The sequence below is a fragment of the Chiloscyllium punctatum genome, chromosome 2 (genome assembly GCF_047496795.1).
Source record: "Chiloscyllium punctatum isolate Juve2018m chromosome 2, sChiPun1.3, whole genome shotgun sequence".
Classification (NCBI taxonomy): Eukaryota; Metazoa; Chordata; class Chondrichthyes; order Orectolobiformes; family Hemiscylliidae; genus Chiloscyllium; species Chiloscyllium punctatum.
In genome coordinates, this window is record NC_092740.1 from 157,199,787 (window position 1) to 157,225,812 (window position 26,026).

General features: G+C 42.3%; 1 protein-coding gene across 1 annotated transcript in view; it reads right to left on the reverse strand.

Moving 5' to 3' along the window:
- Nucleotides 1-26,026, reverse strand: part of LOC140492176 (fibrillin-2-like) — a 320,148-nt gene that overhangs the window by 208,569 nt on the left and 85,553 nt on the right. Inside the window, exons 6-7 of the mRNA XM_072591036.1 lie at nt 23,285-23,482; nt 15,771-15,896 (exon numbers count right to left, since the gene is read on the reverse strand). Coding sequence (XP_072447137.1) covers nt 15,771-15,896; nt 23,285-23,482 — 324 coding nt within the window. The remainder of the gene's footprint in view (nt 1-15,770; nt 15,897-23,284; nt 23,483-26,026) is intronic.

The window sequence follows — 26,026 nt, forward strand, 5'->3', positions numbered from 1 at the left end:
GGAAGAGCACAGCAGTTCAGGCAGCATCTGAAGAGCAGCAAAATCGGCATTCCGGGCAAAATCAGGAATAAAGGCAGAGAGCCTGAAGCGTGGAGAGATAAGGTAGGGGAGGGTGGGGGTGGGGAGAAGGTAGCATGGAGTACAATGGGTGAGTGGGGGAGGGGATGAAGGTGATAGGTCAGGGGGGAGGAGGTTGGAGTGGATAGGTGGAAAAGAAGATAGGCAGGTAGGACAAGTCATGGGGACAGTGCTGAGCTGGAAGTTTGGAACTAGGGTGAGGTGGGGGAAGGGGAAATGAGGAAACTGTTGAAGTCCACATTGATGTCCTGGGGTTGAAGTGTTCCGAGGCGGAAGATGAGGCGTTCTTCCTCCAGGCGTCTGGTGGTGAGGGAGTGGCGGTGAAGGAGGCCCAGGACCTCCATGTCCTCGGCAGAGTGGGAGGGGGAGTTGAAATGTTGGGCCACAGGGCGGTGTGGTTGATTGGTGCGGGTGTCCCAGAGATGTTCGCTAAAACGCTCTGCTAGGAGGCGCCCAGTCTCCCCAATGTAGAAGAGACGGCATCGGGAGCAACTGATGCAATAAATGATATTGGTGAATGTGCAGGTAAAACTTTGATGGATGTGGAAGGCTCCTTTAGGGCTTTGGATGGAGTTGAGGGAGGAGGTGGGGGCGCAGGTTTTGCAGTTCCTACGGTGGCAGGGGAAAGTGCCAGGATGGAGGGTGGGTTGTAGGGGGGCATGGACCTGACCAGGTAGTCACAGAGGGAACGGTCTTTGTGGAAGGCGGGAAGGAGTGGGGAGGGAAATATATCCCTGGTGGTGGGGTCTGTTTGGATGTGGCAGAAATGTCGGCGGATGATTTGGTTTATGCGAAGGTTGGTTGGGTGGAAAGTGAGCACCAGGGGCGTTCTGTCCTTGTTACGGTTGGGGGTAGGGTCTGAGGGCGGAGGTGTGTTGGAGGGCATCTTTAACCACGTGGGAAGGGAAACTGCGGTCTCTAAAGAAGGAGGTCATCTGGTGTGTTCTGTGATGGAACTGGTCCTCCTGGGAGCAGATACGGCAGAGGCGGAGGAATTGGGAATACGGGATGGCATTTTTGCAAGAAGTAGGGTGGGAAAAGGTGTAATCCAGGTAGCTGTGGGAGTCGGTGTGTTTGTAAAAAATGTCAGTCTCAAATCGGTCGTCATTAATGGAGAGGGAGAGGTCCAGGAAGGGGAGAGAGGTCTCAGAGATAGTCCAGGTAAATTTAAGGTCAGGGTGGAATGTGTTGGTGAAGTTGATGAATTGCTCAACCTCTTCGCTAGAGCACGAGATGGCGCCAATGCAGTCATCAATGTAGCGGAGGAAGAGGTGGGGAGTGGTGCCGGTGTAATTACGGAAGATCGACTGTTCTACATAGCCAACGGGCATAGCTGGGGCCCATACGGGTGCCCATGGCTACCCCTTTGGTCTGGAGGAAGTGGGAGGATTCGAAGGAGAAATTGTTAAGGGTGAGGACCAGTTCGGCCAAACAAAAGAGAGTGTTGGTGGAAGGATACTGTTGGGGACGTCGGGAGAGGAAGAAACGGAGGGCTTGGAGGCCCTGGTCATGGCGGATGGGGGTGTAGAGGGATTGGATATCCATGGTGAAGGTGAGGTATTTGGGGCCAGGGAAGCAGAAGACTTGGAGGAGGTGAAGGGCGTGGGTGGTGTCTCGAACGTATGTGGGGAGTTCCTGGACTAGGGGGGATAGGACAGTGTCAAGCTAGGTAGAGATGAGTTCAGTGAGGCAGGAGCATGCTGAGACAATGGGTCGGCCAGGGTGGTCAGGCTTGTGGATCTTGGGAAGGAGGTAGAACCGGGCAGTGCGGGGTTCCCGGACTATGAGGTTGGAAGCTGTGGGTGGGAGATCTCCTGAGGTGATGAGGTTCTGTATGGAGATGATGGTTTGGTGATGGGGGGTGGGGTCATGGCCGAGGGGGCAGTAGGAAGAGGTGTCCTTGAGTTGGCGTTAAATATAGTTGGCTACACAGTGGTAGTATTTGCTCTCCACAGAGAGTATTACTGATTTATGGTGACTGAAAATGTCAAACCCAAGTTCATTACATAGAACTGTGCCCTTTTATTGGTGAATTTAGTGATCCAGTTTTTTCATGAAAACTGGTAATCAGTGGCTTCACTCATTATCTGTACAACTCGTGAAGCATCAGACCCACAATAGAGATAAGATGGCACAGACTAACAAAGGAAGGGAACTTTACTTCCATGAGTTTCCTTTTTATAAAAATGCCTTCGCTTCAGAAATACTTTGCTACAGAACACTTCTGAATATTCTAAGGTTGAGAAAGGCACTACAAAAAGGAACAAGTTTTTTTTTCTTGTAACAAATGCTTATGCTTAGAAACACGACAGAAGGAATATAATCAAGCAAACTATACTTAAAAGGAAGTTTGAAAGAAAGGGGGTCACAAAAATTAAGTAAAAATTGATTGTGTCTAGACCTCACTCGAATTTGGAGTGAGTTCTGAATAGTGATCCAACAAATAGCAAATTTAACCATTGTTGCCAAACCACACGACTGGTTGAAATGAATACTCTATGGAACATTTACTGTACATCGTTGTTTCACAGAAAGGTTTCTGTTACTATTTTGTAACTATTATCTGTCACCTGAGGGTCAATGAGAACAGTGTTGGTTAAGACATAACGAGGTGCTTTCTGACTTTACTGCTGAGCCAAGAGTATTTAAAAGGTGATTTTGTATGTTATATACACATCTTCGAGATAGTGCAGTTAAATTCTGTAATATACTTAACTGTTACATGCATGTGTACACTTTCAGTAAACATTTTCACATGCTTAATACATTTAAAATGCTCTTTTACATAACCAATGCACAGAAGAATACAAATACACTCGCTTTGATCAGAGTCTGGACTGAAATCTTACAGGGGTTTGAACAACATGGGGAGGATGGGGCAATCTGTGGCAGATTCAGAATGGGAAGTCCAGTGAAGCCTACATTGACCTTTGGACCATCTTGTGCCATCTTTGATGCTTTTGCTGAGCAGTAAACTGGTTTCCCCCCAGGGAGCAGTGAAATGCCAGTTAAAGGGAATCATTCTTGTACTTGTTAAGTGCCTTGTTAATGACTCTATTATGTTGTTTTGTAATGAGCTTCATTGAGAATTGTTGGAAATGGAAATCAGGGCAGGCACCTGGTGAATTCAGCCTGCTGCTCACCTCCAACAGACCTTCATCCAAACAAAACCAAACGGGAAGGGATTGCAGCATCAGAGCAAGAAGCTGTGTAGAGAGAGGTGAACCCAGTGATTGAGACCCTTAGATTAACAACCTTGAATTTGGTCAGTGGTCAGGGACAGAAGGGTGTGACTTCGAGAGATGCAGGTCGAGGGATCCAGGAGGTAGTACTGAAGGAGAGTCAGCTCCTCAGCTTGTCTAATAGGTTTGAGATTCTTGCTCCCTCCGTGAATGAGAGTGAGGGTTATAGCGAAGATGAGAAAACTGACCAGGGAGTCATTCAAGGCAGGCGGGGGGGGAGAAAAGAGAAATGTAGCTGTAACTGGATATAGTACTGTCAGGGGAATGGACACCATTCCCTATGGCCAGGATCAAGAGTTCCAAAGACTTTTGTTGCATGCCTGGTGCCTGGGTTCAGGATCTCTCAGCTGGACTACAGAGGAATCTGGAGTGGCAGGAGACAAATCCAACTGTTGTGGTCCACACAGGTACCAATGACATAGGTAGAAAGAGGAAAAAATAACTTTTGACTGTCCTCATATTTCCAGTACTTAGATGGCCAGTCCAGTTTAGTTTCTGGTTAATGGTAACCCCCAGGATGTTGCTCATGGGGAATTCAGTTATGGCAATGCCTCTGAGAGTCAAAGAGTTATAGTCAGATTACCTCTAATTGGAAATGGTCATTGTCTGGCATTGAAATTAATGCTCTTGCCCCTTGTCAGCCCATGCCTGGATGCTGTCCAGGTCTTGCTGCATTTGGATAAAGACTGCTTCAGTTTGGAGAATTCATACATGGTGCTGAACAATGTGCAGGGAGGAACCAACTTCCTTTGTACCAGGTATAAATTCAACAGTGGGCATTTTCCCTCTGATTCCCATTGACTCTAGTCTTTCTGGGGCTCTTTCCTGTCAATTTTGGCCAAGTATGGCTTTGTTGTCAAGGGCAGTCACTCTCACCTCACCTACGGAATTCAGACCTTTTGTCCATTTCTATTGGTTTGAAAGGTTGAATATTTCCTTTATTATCTCAGATTTGGGTAGACAAGTGGCAACATTCATGCTCTCAAATGCCAGGCAACGGCCATTTCCAATAAAAGACGATCTAACCATTGCCTCTTAACATTCAATAGCGTTCCCATCACGAAATGCCCCCACCTTCAACATCCTAGGGGTGACCAGTAACCAGAAACTCAACTGGGCTCACCACATAAACATGATGGCGATAAGAGAAAGTCAGCCGCTAGGAATACTGTAGCAAGTAATGCACCTCCCAACAGCATGAGAATAGATGGCCCAACCACTCAGCATTCTTTTCTCATGCTGAGTAAATTGTTGTCACCGTTCTCAAGTTTTCTTCTTGAGTGCTAGCCCCAGTAAGTGCAAGATGGTATGCTTCAAAACGTAGCTAAGTAAACCTTTAATTAGGCCACATTTGGAATATTGCATGCAGTTCTAGTCACCACATTTATAAGAGAACGTGGATGATTTAGAAAGGGTGCAGGAAAGGTTTATGAAGATGGTGCCTGGTCTGGAGGATTTTAGGTATAAGGAGAGGTTGGATAAACCCAGATTGTCATCACAGAGGGATGATCTGATAGAAGTCTACAGAATTATAGACAGGCACAGATAGCGTAGGTAGACAGAGGCTTTTTCCCAGTTGGAAAGGTCAACTACAAGGGGGCACAGGTTCAAGGTGAAGGGGGGAATGTTTCGAGGAGAATTGTGGGGAAAATCTTTCACGCAGAGGGTAGTGCATGCCTGGAACACACTGTCAATGGAGGTGATGGACACAGGCACATTAGCAACATTTAGGCTTACCTTGATAGACACATGAACGGGAGGCAAACAGAGGGATAGAAACCATGTGTGGTCAATAATAGCAGAACTAAATAAGGAATAGGAATCAGTGCAGACTTGATGGGCCGAAGGGCTTGTCCCTGTGATGTATTGTTCTTTTTCTTGCCTCCTTTTAGCAACATTCAAAATCTACCTTAAATGTGTGAAGAAATCTAACACTACATATTTATCTGAGGCTGAATTAGATTACACACAAGCAATTTAGAGTTAACCCTGCATTGAGTTTCTGATCGCATATCCATGCCAGTAAAATGAATGCCTAATTTGCTGGCCTTTTGGTGAATACTCACTTGGTGTGGTTCTGTGACCGGCATGTGGTCAGTTGGAGATAGAATCGGACATGAGGAATGCTCATGAGTGTGGTCGGTTACTAATGAGGTATATTTCATAAAATTCAGCAAGAAATCTCACTGGGCTTTGGGGCATGAATCATTCCCAAAAAACTCAAAGCGACTTAAAAAAACACAGCAAAAAAAAACTCATAGGTTCAGCCCGACGTATTAACTTGAAAGAAACGTGATGAATAAAAGTAATAAAGGATACAGCACACTTAAACAATGTCATCCTTTTGTTATTTCAACATAAAAGCAACTCAACCATATTTAAAAGGCTCTGAAAGGCAGAACATACAACCCAACATTTTTGAACTTCTTTGAAGACTCAAAAGAGTTGATGAATGAATGTAATGTGATCGCTGCTATATCTGTCTTGATTGTTAGAAACTATTGGATGTGACCTATGTACAAAATGAAAGGTCTCACTCCTGACTCAACAATAGGAAGTGAAGGCAATCAACCATTGTAATTCTAACTGGATAACCCTGATCAGCAGAGTTCACCGTGGTTTAGTGCCAGGCCTCCGTAGTATAACATATTTAAAATGTGGAATAGACGTGAATGACAGCCAGTTGTACAAGCATAAGAGGTACAGTTAGTAGGTTTGCAGATGACACCAAAATTGGAGATGTAGTGGACAGCAAAGAAGGTTACCTCAGATTACAACAGGATCTTGACCAGATGGGAGCCAATGGGCTGAGAAGTGGCGGATGGAGTTTAATTCAAATAAATGCGAGGTGCTGCATTTTGGGAAAGCAAATCTTAGCAGGACTTATACACTTAATGGTAAGATCCTAGGGAGTGTTGCTGAACAAAGAGACCTTGGAGTGCAGGTTCATAGCTCCTTGAAAGTGGAGTCGCAGGTAGATAGGATAGTGAAGAAGGCGTTTGTTATGCTTTCCTTTATTGGTCAGAGTATTGAGTACAGAGTTGGGAGGTCATGTTGAGGCTGTACAGGACATTGGTTAGGCCACTGTTGGAATATTGCGTCCAATTCTGGTCTCCTTCCTATCGGAAAGATGTTGTGAAACTTGAAAAGGTTCAGAAAAGATTTACAAGGTTGTTGCCAGGGTTGGAGGATTTGAGCTACAGGGAGAGGCTGAACAGGCTGGGGCTGTTTTCCCTGGAGCGTCTGAGGCTGAGGGGTGACCTTATAGAGGTTTACAAAATTATGAGGGGCATGGATAGGGTAAATAGGCAAAGTCTTTTCCCTGGGGTGGGGGGGTCCAGAACGAGAGGGCATAGGTTTACGGTGAGAGGGGAAAGATATAAAAGGGACCTAAGGGGCAGAGGGTGATATGTGTATGGAATGAGCTGCCAGAGGATGTGGTGGAGGCTGGTACGATTGCAACATTTAAGAGGCATTTGGATGGGTATATGAACAGGAAGGGTTTGGAGGGATATGGTCCGGGTGCTGGCAGGTGGGACTAGATTGGGTTGGGATATCTGGTCGGTATGGACGGGTTGGATCGAAGGGTCTGTTTCCGTACTGTACACCTCTATAACTCTAAGTAATGACCACGAGAAAGTCAGTGGTGACAGTGCAAAACAAATGGCCAGAAGTTGACACCGCCCACTTTGACCCTCACACTGAATGGAAAGAAGAGCAGACAGATAGCAAAATTACTGACAGATTCAGCCTTTCCTATTTCACAGATCTATCCAAGATCACTTTTGCCCAAATTTTACGGGACCGAAAGAGGCCATTTGACCCATTGTGTATGTACCGGCCGCTGAAAGAGCCACCCAGCTAGTCCCCCCCTCCAACCCTATCTCCGTGGTCCTCTAAATTCATTCCTTTCAAATATATACCAGATCCCTTTTGAAAGCTTCAGTGGAACCCACCTCTGCCACTCCCCCAGGCAGCCCATTCCAAATCCTAACCACTCTCTGAGTAAACAGGTTTCTCCTCATCTCACTCCTAGCTCTCTTGCTGTTAATCTTGACATTGTGACCCCCTCGTGACATACCAACTCATGAAATTAGAATATCCTTCTTTACATTATCAAAATTGTTCATAATGTTCAACACCTTAATAAGGTCATGTCTTAATCTTCTCTGCGCCAAGGAGAATTAGCCCAATCTCTTTCATCTTTCCTTGGATAATTCCAGTAAATCTCCTTTGAACTCTCTCCAGGACTTGATCATCCTTCCTTAAATATGGTGCCCAGACTGAACACAATGCTCCAAATGTGGTCTGACCAACAGTATGTAAAGATGAAGCATTACTTCCTTGCTTTTATACTCTTTACCTCTATTTATAAACTCAAGGATCCTATAAGCCTTCTTAATGATTGTTTCAACTTGTATGGCCACCGTCAGAGAATCATCCATGAGAACCCTGAGGTCCCTCTGCTCCTGTACTCTCCTCGAAGTTGTACCATTGAGCCTGTATTGTCTCTCTGTGTTTCTTCCACCGAAATGTAGTACCCCTTAGGGTGGCATAGTGGCTCAGTGGTTATCACTGCTGCCTCACAGCACCAGGAACCCAGGTTTGATTCCAGCCTCGGGTGACGGTCTGTGTGGAGTTTGTACCTGTGTCTGCGTGGGGTTCCTCCGGGTGCTCTGGCTTCCTCCCACAATCCAAAGATTTGCACGGTCAGTGAATTGGCCATGCTAAATTGTCCACAGTGTTCAGGAATGTGTAGGTTAGGTGTATTAGTCAGGAGTTAAATGTAGGGGAATGGATCTGGGTAGGTTACTCTTCGGAGGGTTGGTGTGGACTTGTTGGGCTGAAGAGCCTGTTTCCACACTGTAGAGAATCTATTCTCACATTTCTCTGCATTGAAAAACATCTGGTAGGTATCTGTCCATTTGTCCAACTTGTCAATGTCCCTCTGAAGTCACTCAGTGTCACCCTGACAATTCACAATTTTCCATAGCTTAGTATCATCCGGTAATTTAGAGATTTCACTCTCAACACCCATCTCCAAATTGTTTGTCCTTATTTGCAAAGGTCTAGTGCCCATTTTGAAGATGTAAGGTATGGTACCTCTTTAGGGGGTTTCAGACACTCTTTGGACCAGAAGAACATCCTTGAATGTCTGACAGATAGATAAGCTGGACATGAGTTGTGAAGCTTTCAAGTCATATAAGTCCCCAGTCTCCTTAATCCTTGGAAAATAAAATCCAACAGTCCTGTCATTTCATAGTTCATAACCCTCTGCATTTAAATAAAGGGACTGGTGGTCTGAGGTGCATTTGTTTTAATGCAAGGAGTGTAGTCAGTACGGTAGATGAACCTTGGGCTTGGACTAGTACCTGGGAGTATGATGTTATTGCTGTTACTGAGACTTGGTTGAGGGAAGGTCATGATTGACAACTAAACATCCTAGGGTATAGATGCTTCAGGCGGGATAGAGAGGGTGGTAAAAGGGGTGGAGGAGTTGCATTACTGGTCAGAATGTATATCACAGCTGTGCTGAAGGAGGGCACTATGGAGGTCTTGAGCAGTGAGGCAATATGGGCAGAGCTCAGAAATAGGAAGGGTGCGGTAACAATGTTGGGGCTGTACTACAGGCCTCCCAATGGCGAGTGTGAGATAGAGGTACAATCATGTAGAGAGATCATAGAAAGATGGAGGAGCAACAGGGTGGTGGTGATGGGTGATTTTAGTTTTCCCAACATTGACTGGGATTCTCTCAGTGTTAGAGGTTTACATGGTGCAGAATTTGTAAGGAGGATCCAGGAGGGTTTTCTAGATCAGTCTGTAAATAGTCCAACTTGGGAAGGGGCCATGCTGGACTTGGTGTTGGGGAATGAGCCAGGCCAGGTGGTTGAAGTTTCATTGGGGAATTACTTTGGGAATAGTGATCACAATTCCGTAAGTTTTAGAATACTCATGGACAAAGATGAAAGTCATCCTAAAGCAAGGCCATCTATACTAAAATTTAGCATGAGCTGGGGAATGTGGATTGGGAGCAGCTGTTTGAAAGTAAATCCACATTTCATATGTGGTAGGCTTTTAAAGAGAGGTTGATGAGAGTGCAGGACAGACATAGCCCTGTGAAAATGAGGGATAGAAATGGCAAGATTAGGGAACCATGGATGACAGGTGAAATTGTGAGACTAGTTGAGAGGAAAAAGGAAGCATACAAAAGGAAGACCGACAAAGCTTTGGAAGAATATCAGGAATGAAGGACCAATCTGAAACAAGGAATTAAGAGAGCTAAAAGGGGTCATTAAATATCTTTAGCAAACAGGATTAAGGAAAGTCCCAAAGCCGTTTATTCATAAAAAAGACCAAGTGGGTAACCAGAGAAAGTGTTGGCCCACTTAAGGACAAAGGCGGAAAGTTATGCATGGAGTCAGAGAAAATGGGTAAGATTCTTAATGAGTACTATGCATCCCAGTCACACTGTCTTCCCCTACCTCCATCCCCCTTTCACTCTCTCTCTTCCACCTCCTCGAGATTTCCTCTTCACTCCAACAGGATTCCTGTTATATTCCCAGCTACAACCAGTTTGAAGAAGGATCACTGGATCTGAAATGTTAATTCTGTTTTCGCTCCACAGATACTTCCAGAGCTGCTGAGTTTTTCCAGCAATTTCTGTTTTGTTTGTGTTGACCCCCAGGGTCAGGGACTGTTCGGTGGATTCTTTGTGACATCAACCTCCCATTTGATTTTAAAACATATTTCTTTGACCACTTCTTTGACACCATTTCCTTTCCATGCCACTCAATGGCTATTCAATCCTCCTTCCTTCACCCACAAAGCAGCTTTTGGTATGTGTTATGTTAAAGGTTAAACACACATCGTTGTGCTATGCATCCATTACCTCTTCTTTTCTGTCGCTCTGCCTGAGGTGTGTTAGCACTGGGTCAGGCTCCTCCAACCCTGCCTCTGATACAGGGGGCGTGTAGCGCACAGTAGCTCGCCTCTTGTACCCAGAGCATCGTGGGAGAAATTAATTCTCCTCTTCAGGCAGAAAAGGTATGGAGGCAGCAACATGCACTGTGTCCAGCAGGATGGGTGTGCTGGTGTAGCCTCCATTGCTGGTCAGCAGGATACAGCACTGTGTTCCTCTACACTACACTAGCAAACCATGGGCAGGGTAATACTGGCACAAGTTCACTTGACTGGAATTATTTATTGATATGTGGCTGCCCATCTCAATGCTCTGTGTAATGAGGCAGGTGCTAAGTTTGATCAGCTTGGCCCCAACTCTGATTTACATTCTCCAATAACAAAAATAAACCCAACAGGGAAAATCCCACGCCTAATATGCTGTCTGAGAAAATCAAAACCAGTGGTACTAGAACATAGAACATAGAACAATACAGCGCAGTACAGGCCCTTTGGCCCTCGATGTTGCGGCGATCCAAGCCCACCTAACCGACACTAGCCCACTATCCTCCATATACCTATCCAATGCCTGTTTAAATGCCCATAAAGAGGGAGAGTCCACCACTGCTACTGGCAGGACTTAAAGAAAAGTTGAGACACACCTTGTACCTTGTTTCATTGTATGTCCATTGTGTTTGATTGTGTACAGTTTGTGGGCATGAACTCAAATTCATTTGTGCCCCTCTAAGTAGCAACAGATTGAAAATGGGGTGTGCGTAAGGAAATTCCCATTTATAATGTAGATGTCTGTAAATAAAGTTAAAAATCACACAACACCAAGTTATAGTCCAACAAGTTTATTTGGAAGCACTAGCTGTCAGAGCGCTGCTCCTTCATCAGGTAACTATAGTTTCAGTTGCATGATACTATGGTCTTTTGCTATAAATTCTGTGTCTTATGATCCTGATCCATAGCTACATGATGAAGGAGCAGCGCTCCGAAAGCTAGTGCTTCCAAATAAACCTGTTGGACTGTAACCTGGTTTTGTGCGAATTTTTACTTTGTCCACCCCAGTCCAAAACCAGCTCCTCCAGGCCTGTGAATAAAGTTTGGCTATAGCTTACCCTTAACCATCTCATTTTCTAGCACTGAACACTGGCCAACTTTTACCTTTCGGCCAACATCACTAAAACAGATAATCTCATCATTTATCTCTCTGACTTGTGGTATCTTGTAAACAAACTGATGAATTTCTTTACATTTCAACTGTGGCTATTACTTACATGTACTGACTTGGCTGTCAGATTCTTTAGGATATTCTGGGAAGCTATGAATTAAACTCTGTAACATTCTATGACATGCACAGAGCAGTGCAATCAAATGTTGATGACAAAATTTCAAGGACAAATAATCAGGCAAAAGTTTAATGAATTTAGTTCATCTCAATTAATCAAAATCCCATTTGAGTACATACTATGTTGGCAGTGGCCATTTTCCCACGGAATTCAATTAATGATCCCTATGGAGGTGAAATTACAACTGAAGAAAGGATGACTTATTTGTCTACTGAGGCAAGGGTATTATGTGATTGATGCAGAATAACCTTTGACAATGGGACATGTTTATTCTGAAAATGACCCCTGTTTGAAGAGTGATGTTGCTCAGTTTACTTGGATAAGAATGAGACATAAGGTTCGTGACACTGCACTAAGGGTTCATTGGAGATATCACTTTTAAATCCTGTTTGCTATGCAGAAGCACTTTTTTTTGTCAACAGGGTAGTTTCTTCAGGCGCCATCATCAAAACAAGCACATATGTCGTTGATTCTAGAGATGTGTATGTTTAACTGCAGCTGAAAAAACATTTGAAATCTCAGCTGTGAAAAAAAATGAGGATAGTTCTTTGAGGATCACTTTTGTGAACATACCTATTCAACTTCAAACTCATTTTAGGGGAAAGAATAAAGTAAGAATATCTATCAATGCTGTCTTTAAGCATCACAATACTTTAGATAAAACAGCAACTGCCCTCAAACTCTTCCACCAGTCAAAACTCTTTTTTTCACCAGATGACTAATAAAGTTGAAGTTCCTGATGAAATTTAACAACATACTTATGTCATTAAAATAATTTGTATTCATGAGCAAAATAGCCAAATAGAATGCCAAGCAGTAATCTAACAATCTAACAAATGAAGAGTGCTGACCACAGCAGAATGGGACATTACAATATGGAAGACAGTTCTGAAAATGATTAATATTTACCTCCTTCCTACACAGACCCCCCAAGATGAGGGGTGACTTTCTTCACTCCAATATTGTTGGTCCTGAGGTGGCAAAACAGTCCAATGCTGAGTCTATGCACCTCATCAATGATCTGATTGTGATCTTGAGTCCACTTTCTTGCCTTCCAACCTTCATCTTTGACTTCCTTGTAAACTCTGTCTAACACACTCCTGAATATATTCAATGATTCAACCTCCATTGCTGTCTCAGTAACATAATTCTAAAGACTATAATCCTTCTGAAAGAAGAAATGACTCCACATCGTACTCTTAAATGGGAGAGCCCTCTTTTTAAACTATGTTGGAGATTTTCCTGTGAAGAATCTACCTTGTCGATAATAATGAATACTCTCCTATTAATGACAGGGAAGTGATGTCCTCTCAGTTAAACATTACATTGCTCATAATTTATGAACAGATTCTTTAAATTAAATAAAGTACTACCCCCAATCATTTATGTTGCGCTGACAGTAACTTTAAAAATCATCTCCAATAAACTTTACTGATATTAAGCCACTAAAATGGAGCTGGAGGTCACAAATTTAATTAATGAGAAGTAAAGGTAAAATAATTATTACACATTTTATTACATAAAATTTCAACAGAAGACTAAGTTAAATTATCTAACTTAGCGACATACTTAGTGTCATAAGAACTTAGTATCAGAAGAGTCTAAAGATGACCATGAATCTGTTATCGATTGTTGGAATAACCCATCCTATTCACTAATGTCTTTAGGGATCTGCCATCCTTACCCAGTCTGGCTGACACGTGACTCTAGACCCACAGCAATGGGGTTGACTCTTAACTGCCCTCTGGGCTATTAGGAATGGGCAATAAATGCTGCCCCAGCCAGCGATGCCTTCATCCCATGAATGAATAAAGAAAAAATACTGAATAAAGAAATCAAACATACGTGCTTGCAAGTTATGGGTTCATATGATGATAGACACCATAATGTCAATTCATTGGCCAGGATGCTGCCAACAGCCTGATGGTCCTGATTTCATAACCACAGCCTTGCAGCATTTTCACTGTCTTTTCTCCGGGATTACAATTCAAATTAAAATTACAATTGAGACTACAATTAACATTCTAAATGCTAGCAGTGTAAATGCAATAATGTTAAGTTTTGTAAGCACCGCTCTGTGGGATATGGCTAAACTTCAAAGCTCCCAACTTGAAAGGGGAGAATTGAAATGCTGTAACCCTGCAATGAGTCGACAAGGCTCCCAGCCTCAAAAAAAACAACAGCGATGACTCTGCCAGCCAACACCCTTAAATGGTCATATATTTGTTTAATTTTGATGGAGTCTCCCCATCCCTCTGCAACCACACCCAGGACATCAGACCTTTTCTCTTCATCCTCCATCCCCTTCCATTCCCTCACTCTGACTCACCTATACTGTATAAAGCATCCATAAAACTGTTGTTCTCTTTCTGCACTTCCATTTGCCAACGGGTTTAATAAAGTCAACTCCTGATCTCATACAACTGCACACATCTGGTTGGTACATGCCATTATTCCATAAATGTGGAATTTACGGAATTTACACAAATTGGTAAGTAGCAATATCCCACCATGACAGCTTGTGGAATTTAAATTCAATTAAATCTGGAAGTTAAAGCTAGGCAAACTATGACAATTACCACAGATTGTTTCATCTGGCTCACTAGAAACATTGGGACAAGAGTAGGCCATTCAACTCCTCGAGGAGAAAGTGAGGACTGCTGATGCTGAAGATCAGAGTCGAGAGTATGGAGCTGGAAAACCCCTTCATCAGGAAATGGGCTGATGATCATCCTTTATCATCCATCCCGATGAAGGGCTTCTGCCCGAAACATCGACTCTCTTGCTCCTCGGATGCTGCCTGACCTGCTGTGCTTTTCAAGCACCACACTCTCGACATTCAACCCCTCAAGTTGGTTCCACCATTCAATGAGCTCATGGCTGGTCTGTGGCCTCACTCCATATAGCTACCTCTGGCCCATGTCCCTTCATATTTTTGCTTAACAAAATGAAATTCATATCAGATTTAAAATTAATAACTGATCCAGCATCCACTGTGGTACGTGGAAGCCTCTCCCATCCTTTGTGCTTCCTAATATCTCTCCTTTACAATCTGGCCCTATTTCTAAGATAATGGCCCCAGTTCTGGAATCTCTTTTTGGGAATTCTTTTAGGAAAGGAAATCTGTCATTCATCTTTGGGCTGTCCTACATGTGACTCCAGATCCACAGCAATGTAGTTATCTCTTAACTGACCTCTAAGATGGCCGAGCGAGCCACTCAGTTCAAGGGCAATTAAGGGTAGGCAACGATTCTGGCTTCTCCAGAAATGTCTGCTTCCGCTAAAAGAAGATATGATGTGGAGGTGCCAGTGTTGGACTGGGGTGGACAAAATCACCCAACACCAGGTTATAGTCCAACAGGCTTATTTGGAAGAATGAGTTTTCAGAGCGCTGCTCCTTTGTCAGGTAGTTACCTGATGAAGAAGCAGCGCTCTGAAAGCTTGTACTTCCAAATCAGCCTGTTGGACTATAACCTGGTGTTGGGTGATTTTTAACTAAAAGAAAATAATATATGTCAGATAGATTTCCTAGCAAGCCTTAAAAAATATGGAACTGAGAATTAAGTTGGAATATGGCAAAATGAAGCAGTTGAATATTCATTCATGTAACGTGAGGGTAGTGCTTGAATTTTACAATAAGTTTATATCAACCGAACCTCACAATAAAAACACTTACCCTACCTTTTCATTCTTTTATGCATGATATAAATAAGATCCAGTCAATTATATATTACCATATTGTACTTACAGTATATTTAGAGCAACATCATTATGTAGACAGGAAGTGGACATAAACCAATTCCATTTACAGAATGGGACAAACAACCTCTATATACATTGTAAATAATAAAAGATCAGAGATAAATAACAGCTGCATATCCAGACTCCTCACTAAGGTGTTTCTGGCATTGTATAAAAACTCAAGATTGTGTCAACTGTCCTAGATCAGAACCAAATCGGTGGTATAGACATATATGCACCGATGATTAAACACTGACCATTTTTTATCCATGTAAACAAATGGAAAAAAGTACAAATGGTAAAGAATGTTATTCTTCTAGTTCTGTAATGGTGATTTTAATCATTGAGGGAAACCTCAGCTGTGTGTCATGCAGCATTAATGTTACATTAAATGGATGCTTCCAACTCAGTTGCAGTAATAAATAGATTACATAAAGTCCCAAGATCATCTGCTTACCTTCACATTTCTGAGTTGTTTCACTCTGCTTGTGACCAACAGGACATTTGCATTCATAGGAGCCAACAGTGTTGATACAGTTTCCACCTTGGCACATGCCTGGGATTGCCTGACATTCATCAACATCTGGAAGAGAAAAGCACTTCAGTTCTGTAAGCTGGGAATCAGTCAGACAGCACACATTAGTAACACGTGCCTTCAGTGAACACCACCACAATAAGCACAATAGTTGCAGGATCTGAAGGAACAGAAAGATGAAGTCCTCTATGAAACTGTTAAGTTTGTTTTGTCAAAACTAGGTTTAATAGTAGGTTCTCATTGAGATAGCTTTCAGATAATTTAAGTCTATGATTATTGACATTTTTCAATTATTATATCGAATGATTTATACCATACACACTCTGTCTTCATCTTACAAAAAATGTAATTCTCTTGTGGAACTCATACACCCTCATAATAATTTCCATCAGCAATATAAACCTACCTCTAGCACTGCTGGTTTCCAATCTAATATTTGTAAGAACTTCTCTGTGTGCAAGGTTACTTTTATTGTACAAAGGCAGTGGCTTTGCCTTTCAAAAGAAACCAGAAGTCAGTGTTCCCTCCAATGTCTATACGATCATCTCTGCTTTTGGTCTCCTATTTATTATTTCTCCCAGCCAGTTTTCACAGGCACACCAGTGATGCTCAACGCATCACTCTACATTCTAGGGAAAGCTTTCCAATTGCTTGAGCAACTGCAAGTCTGGGCGAGTGACGTTTTACCCAGCTCAGCATCAACAGAACTGAAGAATAATGTGGCTCTGGTTCAGCTCCATTAACCTCCCCATTGCCATCATGATTAGTCTGACAGACACCACTTTCTGAATGCTCTACCTCATGTCCAGTCTATTATCAACATATATTTCTTTCACACTGGATACTGGTTACAAATTTCCTTCTTTTATGCAGGCACAGTGATAGACCTGTGTAAACTTTCAGATATTACTGAACTACAAGAAAAAAAAGTTCTGAAAAGCAATAAAGAACTGTAAAGATGGAATGGGTTTTAGGCATGAGTCAATCAAGTTATACTGTAAAACTGATAATAAATATGTTTGGATCTCTGTAATGATAATGGTTCCACAATAGTATATGTTAAGGCTCCGGCAATTTTTGAATCAGAACTTTGAGCTGCAAACCATAAAGTTTATAAATCAGTTCATGGAAACAGGAAGCAGTTTTGAAAATGTATCCATTGTATCTATCAGGAATAGAGTTTTCAGGTGGATTCAGAGGAAGAACCACAGAGCTCTGTCAACATGGACTTTCAGTAATGTTACAGAAAGAAGCTGAAAGTGAAGTTCAAACTGCCACATAACAATATCAGATCTTTAAAGCAGCATGATCTTAATTGAAAATCAAAGAGTTCTGCCACAGCATTACCCATGAGAAGTCTAGAACACAATGGTGATGTTTACCTGCTACAACGGGCATTTTCCCATGTATGCCTTTAAGGTAATTCATCTGGGAAATGATGTCACTACAGAAGTTTGGGCAATTGAAGCAACATGTAATATTTGAAGTCAATGAGAAGGCAGTTGTGACTGCTTGCAAATTTCTAGCTCCAGGTTAAAACAATCCAGAAGGAAATTCCTGCCTATTCTGTCTTTTGTAAATTACATTGGAACAGTAACAGCAAAGTGTGAAACTTTGATATTTGAGATGTCTGAATATATAATGTTTACGAGCACTGACAAAAAAGGATATACAGCACCTTTAGCTTTAGAAACATTTTCATATGTCAGTTGCATTAAACTGTGTCACTGGATTACAAAAGAATTGTTACAATTTTCTTCAATCTTCTAAAATATAATGCCTCCAAAATGTGATGCAAATAGCAGTACGTCAAAGAATAATTAAGCAAAATTAAACATGGAGCATTAACTGGTAACTTAAGCCAAAATAAAGGCAATTAGTTTAATATAAAGAGAAAGTTGTCTCTGGTGGACAAAAGTAATAGGTTAAAACAAAGGATGATAGACAAGCAGTGGCCACATTTAAGAAGACATTTCATAATTCCTAACAAAGACAGGGATGCATCTTCTGTGTTAATTAAGGAAGTTAAGTTAAATTGAAAGTAAAGGTATACCCCACATTAAAAAGTAAGACAGGGAAGCTGATTAGGAAAGTTTCAGAAATCAGTAAAAGATAACTAGTTAAAATAAGAAATTGAAGCACAAGAGAAAGCAAGCAAGAGATAATAAAAAATTAAAATCTTCCACAGGTATATTAAAGGGAATAAAATAGCTAAAGTTAGCATTGATTCTTCAGAGGATGGAACTGAGGAATGCATAGGGGGAAATATAAAAATACCAGAGGCCTTTAAGAAGTAATTTCAGGAAGTAGTGGTAATGTGACTGGTATAGTAATCCAGAACCCCAGCTAATGTTCTCAGGAGATGAGTTTGAATTACACCACAACAGAAAGTGAAATTGGAATTCTGAAATAAAAAAAGATAGTCCCATGGTGACCACATAATCAGAATTACCGATGCTTAGGAGTTGACCGACAGGTTTAAACAGTACATTTGGATTGGCTCAGGCTTGGAGGGCCGAAGGGCCTGTTCCTGGGCTGTAAATTTTCTTTGTTCTCTGTTCTTTGCACAACCACTTTTGATTGTCGTAAAACCCATTTGGATCACTAATGTGCTTTAGGGAATGGGATCTGCCATCCTTATTGGATCTGGCCTATATGGGATTATGGATCACTCTTAACTTTCCTCTGGGCAGTTAGCAATGGACAATAGATGACATTTGTCAAAGACATCCATATCCCTTCGACAATTTTTAAAAATTGTATCCATGTTCACATTTTTACTAAAACAAAAAGTATCTCAAGAATAGGTGAGGATCAAGAGACAAAAAGGAAGACTTGTGAGTCATGAGGTTTAAGAAACTGAAGACAAATGGACCCCCTGAGGAAGGTAAAGAAAACAGGAAAGAACTTAAACAAGGGTTGAGAGGCTGAAAGGCACCATGAAATGACCTTGGCAAATAAGACCAAGGAAAATCCTGAGGTGTTTTATAAGTATATAAGGAGCAAGAGGGTAGCTAGGGAAAGGATAGGTCTACTCAAGGTCAAAGGAGCAAATTTATGTGCGGAGCTGGAGGAAGTGGGTAAGGTCCTTAATGAATAATTTGCAGTTGTATTCACAAAAGAGAAAGACATAGTGCATGGTGAGTCTCAGGAGCGATACATTGATAGTCTGTGGCTTGTTAATATAAAGAAGGTCACAGAGTCATAAAGATGTACAGTACAGAAACAGACTCTTCGGTCCAACTTGTCCACGCCAACCAGATATCCTAACCTAATTCAATCCCATTTGCCAGCACATGGCCCATATCCCTCTAAACCCTTCCTATTCATGTACCCATCCAGCTATCTTTTAAATGCTGTAACTGTACCAGTGTCGACCACTTCCTCTGGCAGCTCATTCCATACACTCACCACCCTCTGTGTGAAAAAGTTGCCCCTTAGCTCCCATTTATATCTTTCACTCTCACCCTAAACCTTTGCCCTCTAGTTCTGGACTCCCCGACCCCAAGGAAAATACTTTGTCTATTTATTCTATCCTCGCCCCTCATGATTATAAAAACCTATATAAGGTCACCCCTCAGCCTCCGACGCTCCAGGGAAAACAGCCCCAGCCTATTCAGCCTCTCCATGTACCTCAAACTCTCTAACCCTGGCAACATCCTTGTCAATCTCTTCCAAACCCTTTCAAGTTTCACAACATCCTTCTGATAGGAAGGGGACCAGAATTTCATGCAATATTCCAAAAGTGGCCTAACCAATGTCCTGTACAGCCACAAAATGACCTCCCAACTCTTATACTCAATGCTCTGACCAATAAAGGAAAGCATACCAAACGCCTTCTTCACTATCCTATCTACCTGCAGTGTTGGGCGTTTTGAAACACATTAAGGTGGACTAATCTCCAGGACCTGATGGGATCTATCCCAGAATGCTGAGGGAGGTAAAGGAGGAAATTGCTGGGGTCTTGTGTGAAATCTTTATATAACCGTTGGTCAAGGAGAAGATCCCAGAGGACTGGAGAATCATCAATATTGTTCCCTTGTTTAAGAAGGACAACAGGGATAAGTCAGGAAATTACAGGTCGGTGACCCTTATATCAGTAGTAGGGAAATTATTGGAGAATATTCTTAGGGACAGAATTTACTCACATTTGGAAAAATATGAATTCATTAGTGGTAGGCAGTGTGGCTTGGTACAGGGAAGGTTGTGTCTAACTTTAATTGAGTTTTTTGAGAAAGTGACAAAGTTGATTGACAAGGGCAGGGCAATGGATGTTGTCTGCACAGACTTTAGCAAGGCCTTTGACAAGGTTCCTAATGGCAGGCTGATACAAAAAGTGAAGGCACATGGGATTCCAAGGAGTTAGAAGATGGATACAGAACTGGCTTAGTTATAGAAGACAGAGAGTAGCGGTAAACTGGAGATCCGTGTTGCCTTTTCGAAGGTCAAAAGCAGGAGGGAAGTACGCAGTAAATGGCAAAACCCTGAAATGCATTAACATACAGAGGGATCGAGGCATTCAGCTCCACAGTTCCCTGCAAATGGCAACATAAGTAGGCAGGGTGTTCCAGAGGCATATGACATGCTTGCCTTCATCAGCTGGAGCAGTGAGTATAAAACTTTGAAATTATATGCAGCTGCATAGAATGTAAGTAAGGCCACATTTGGAATACTACATACATTTCCGCTTGCCACACTCTCAGAAGACTGTGGATGCTTTGGAGACGGTAATGAGAACGTTTCCCGGGATGTTGCCTGGTTGGAGGGTATTAGCTATGAAGAAGGATTGCACAAACTCAGTTTGTTTTCACATTTATATTGGAGGATGAGGGGAGACCTGATAGAGGTTTACAAAATTATGAGAGGCAGAGATATAATGGGGTAGTTGGAGTTTTTTTTTCCTTGGATAGAAATGAAATTAATAGGTTTCAGGTAAAAAAGGGTAAGTTTAAAGAAGACGTGAGAGGCAGTTTTTTACCCGGAGGGTGGTAAGTGTCTGGAATGTGCTGCCAGAGGAGGTGGTGCAGGCAGATATAATAGCAATGTTTAAAAGGCATCTTAACAGATACATGAATAGGAAAGAAATAGATATGGACTACGTAGAGGCAAAAGGCTTTTGTTTAGAAAGGTGTCATATATCAGGACAGGCTTGGTGGGCCGAAGGGCCTATTCCTGTGCTATACTGTTCTTTGTTACTTGTATCTATATTTGGAATCCCTACACTGTGGAAACAGGCCCTTTGACCCAACAAGTCCACACCGACCCTCCGAAGAGTATTCCCTACCCTATATTTACACCAGACCATCTCACCTAACCTACATATCCCTGAACACCACTGGCAATTTAGCATGGCCAATTCACCTAGCCTGCATATCCTTGGACTGTGGGAAGAAATTGGAGTACCTGGAGGAAACCCACGCAGACATGGGGAGAATATGCAAACTCCACACAGACAGTTGCCCAAGGCCGGAGTCAAACCCGGGTCCCTGGTGCTGTGAGGCAGCAGTGCTAACCACTGAACCACCGAGCTGCTCCCTGCATGTTGTACCCCGATGCCAGGGAAAGCCCACCAGGAAGTGGGTGTAAAATATTCTTTGGGGGAATGCAATGAGACAGACCTTGGGATATACATTGGTACAAATGGTGTAGAAAGACCAGGCATTGAGGTCATAAGGTAAGGTTTCCAATACATACAGAGGGATTTATCAGTAGGACCTTAAGTATCATTAACATTTTTAAAAAAATCTCTTCATGAAGTTCCTCAGTATAAAGTGCGTATTATACAAGCAAAGGTATTAGGACAGGGTTAACTGTTTATGAAAATATAATTTAGGAAGAAATTTCAAAATAAAATCTTTGCCAGATTGGTTAGTTTTCTCATAATTTTGAGTGTGAAGATAAAACTAACACAAATTTAAGATACTCTTGTCTTTTGTGGAATTGGAAAGACATTTGCATCTGATCACCAAACTGTAGAAGTAAGCAATCTGAGATCAGTTGATTCAATTGACCAAAAGGATTTTCTGAAGCAAAGTGTTTGGAATAGGTGGGCAACACTCCACATCTTGTTAGAAAGCTAGTCTGTCTCAGAAAAATGAACCAACTATCATCAATTATTAAACACTGTGGCTTGTTATCATATCTAGTCATGAAAATAATTGAGGAGTAAAAGCAAAATACTGCAGATGCTGGAATTCTGAAAATGATTTGAGACGTTATTCAGCTTATTTGTTGTTCACAATAGCAGCTGTTCACCAACTCTTTGGTAAATCGTTAGTCACAAAGGTATTAAAGTTGAGAGTGTGGTGCTGGAAAAGCACAGCAGGTCAAGCAACATCCGAGGAGCAGGAAGTCCTGATGAAGGGCTTTTGCCCGAAATGTCAATTCTCCTGCTCCTCTGATGTTACCTGGCGTGTTGTGCTTTTTCAGCACCACACTCTCGACTCTAATCTCCAACATCTGCAGTCCTCACTTTCACCTACAATGGTATTATGGTTAATCAATACTAATATTCCCAGATCCGGAATTCTGAAGAATGACATATCAGTGCTGAATGCCGGAGCTGTAAAATGTTCTATGTTCTGTATCAGAATGAGACACTACATATCCATTATCTTTGTGCTGTGTTGGAGCTTTCCAAATGAAAGCTTATTTCTCTTACAGAGGCAGGATATTGTGAGGGAGATCCATTACAGCTGGCTATGGAGCAGAATTACCAGAGTAGGTCATCTATATAAAATGTTAGCTGGGAATGATATCATGGGCAAGTAGACGATGATGAAGTAAAACATATGATTGCTTCCTGACAGAAATGAATTTCAAATTAAATCACTTCAAGCTCCTAATTAAATTCAAACTAATTCAACATTCGTAATTTGTTTATAATGGAATGGGTGTTCTCTTCTGCTGTAGGCTTTACTCCCAGATGAAGCATGTACAGGGGTTCTGCTCCCAGGCATCTTTTGTTTCACTAGGATTTCTAATCAAATCTTAACATTACAAAGCAGCCTTTCAATTGATGAGAATAGAGATTTCTGCAAATACTCTGTGTGTTCATCAACATTTGAAGAGAAAAATAGAGAGGTTAACGCTTTGGCTGATGACTTTTTGTCAGAATATTTCTAACAAAGATTTCTTCTCTGAAATTGTGTAATGAGACATATTCCATGCTCTGCCATTCTAGTACAGTCCAATTCAGGGCTCATATTCATCTTCACCATTGAGCATAAAGGAGACAAATATGTCACTTGTCAAAATATTAAGTGGTGATATCCTAGATGGTTGAAAATCTAGAATAATCCAAGGTAATTCATTACATTACAATAAACAGGATAAATACAACTACACTGCTTTAGTATTTTAATGATAAAAGAAATGTGGATGTGATATTTAAATACCTAAAATAACTATACAGTTGATTGTTATGTAAAACTTACCTTGGCAAGCACCAGAGCGGATATTCGGAATGAAACCACGGCGACAGGGGTGAGGTTGAGCTGGGCAGATTTCACAGGGATGACCCCACGCTCGGCCAACTGTAGCACAGCAAAGTGCTTTGGTGCAAACAATGCCACTGATCTGACCCTGGCACATCTCATTATTCACTTGGGTGAAGCAAGGGCCAGTTCGGTAATCTGCCATTGAAAAAAAACAGGAAGTCATGTCATTAGGTCATAAACACACACTCAATCCATTTGATCACAGTCCTGACTTTCTTGTTTAGGATAAAAACACAATCACAAGAGCCATTCAACTCATCTGTTATCATCAGTTTTCCCAATCAGCAGATTACTCAGTGTCACTCTCCCATCCTCCTCACATAACCCGACATATGCTTCGCTCTCACATATCAGCCTTTTACTATTCCTAAAAACAGCTTGGGGATTCCCTTCCCTGTTAGCTGCTCATCTCTTTTCATTCTCCCTCTGTTTCTTTTATTTGCTTTTTCACCTTCCCTCTGAACCCTTAGCTAGGTTCTCAGTTGTATTTTCTACCTATCATCTCTCATAAGCACGCTTTTTCTTTTATATTTTAATTGCTATCTCTTCTGTCATCTCAGGACCTCTACTTTGTTTAGCCTAACCTTCTTTTTGAGGCAATATGCATCGGCTATGTGAAAAGCTTCTCTGCTTCAAAGATAGCATCTTGTTCAGCTCTTGTATCTCCTGCCAACCTTTGACTCCAAGTTATTCAGCATAGACCCATTCACTGGGCACTGACAGTAGATTTCCTCTAGTTATTCTAAAAAGACCCCACCACCAGGGATATATTTCCCTCCCCACCCCTTTCCGCCTTCCGCAAAGACCGTTCCCTCCGTGACTACCTGGTCAGGTCCACACCCCCCTACGACCCACCCTCCCATTCTGGCACTTTCCCCTGCCACCGCAGGAACTGTAAAACCTGTGCCCACACCTCCTCCCTCACCTCTATCCAAGGCCCTAAAGGAGCCTTCCACATCCATCAAAGTTTCACCTGCACATCCACCAATATCATTTATTGTATCCGTTGCTCCCGATGTGGTCTCCTCTACATCGGGGAGACTGGGCGCCTCCTAGTAGAGCGCTTTAGGGAACATCTCCAAGACACCCACACCAATCAACCAAACCGCCCCGTGGCCCAACATTTCAACTCCCCCTCCCACTCTGCCGAGGACATGGAGGTCCTGGGCCTCCTTCACCGCCGCTCCCTCACCACCCGACGCCTGGAGGAAGAATGCCTCATCTTCCGCCTCGGAACACTTCAACCCCAGGGCATCAATGTGGACTTCAACAGCTTCCTCATTTCCCCTTCCCCCACCTCATCCTAGTTTCAAACTTGCAGCTCAGTTACTGTCTCCTTGACTTGTCCGACCTGCCTATCTTCTTTTCCACCTATCCACTCCACCCTCTCCTCCTTGACCTATCACCTTCATCTCCTCCCCCACTCACCCATTGTACTCTATGCTACTCTCTCCCCACCCCCACCCTCCTCTAGCTTATCTCTCCACGCTTCAGGCTCACTGCCTTTATTCCTGATGAAGGGCTTTTGCCTGAAACGTTGATTTCGCTGCTCGTTGGATGCTGCCTGAACTGCTGTGCTCTTCCAGCACCACTAATCCAGTATTTGATTTTCAGCATCTGCAGTCATTGTTTTTACCTTGTCCTTCTCTATAGTCTCCCTAAAGCATATTGTACAACGATCACTGAAAAATAAATATTCTACCATTGATCTTTGATCCTTTTGACCCATCTCATTGTGAAAAAGAAGGTCTAATAATGCCTCCTTTTCAATTGGAATGGAACCATACACCTGTAACTCAGGAAGTGAATTGGTCAAGATTCCCAGCCTGTAACCTAGTCATATAGCTCCCAGACTAATATGCCTGTTGCAAATCAGTATCTAATCAATGGTAAATCCCAGGATGCTGGTGGTGGGGCTTTCAGTGTTGATGGTGGCATTGAATATCAAGGGACGAAGGTTTGATTCTCCCTTGTTGGAGATTCTCATTCTCTGGCACTTACATAGTGAATCTTACTTGCTACTTATCAGCCCAAGCCTGCCTATGGTCCCGGTCTTACTGCATTTGGGTGCAGGCTGCTTCAGTACCTGAGGAAGTGTGAATGGTGCTGAACAGTTTGCAGTCATTAACAAAAATTCCCACTTTGACCTGTATACTTGGAGCAAAAGTTCCTTATTTTGATTCACTATTTCTTTTCAAATGAAGGTCAGCATTCCATTTGCTACCCCATTACACACTGAATTTGCTCGCAAGTTTTCTGTGATTCATGCACAACATTCCCTTGCAGCTTTCTGGTGTCTTTCTCAAAATTAACCAAATACAGCTTCTCTACTCTTCCTCATATTTTGCCATACAATATTCCATCTTTAAAGTTTTTGCTCATTAACTTAACCAATCCAATATCCCTCTCTATACTCTTATCATCTTCACCACTTGCCTTCCCACCTATTTATGTGTCTCACTTTGGAGTTGTCTTGCCCTTTGTTGTTTCTAACTCATATGGATTCTTCATCTTTCGCTCCGGGAATCTTTCTTGCTAGTGCACTATCCCATCCTGTATTAACAATCCTATCCCAAGACCCTTTCTTTCCTTTCCATCCTTTTGAAAAGTCACCTGCTGCACCTAACCCTGAGTATTTAGCTACCAGTTTTGACAACTGATAACCAAGTCTCCGTATTA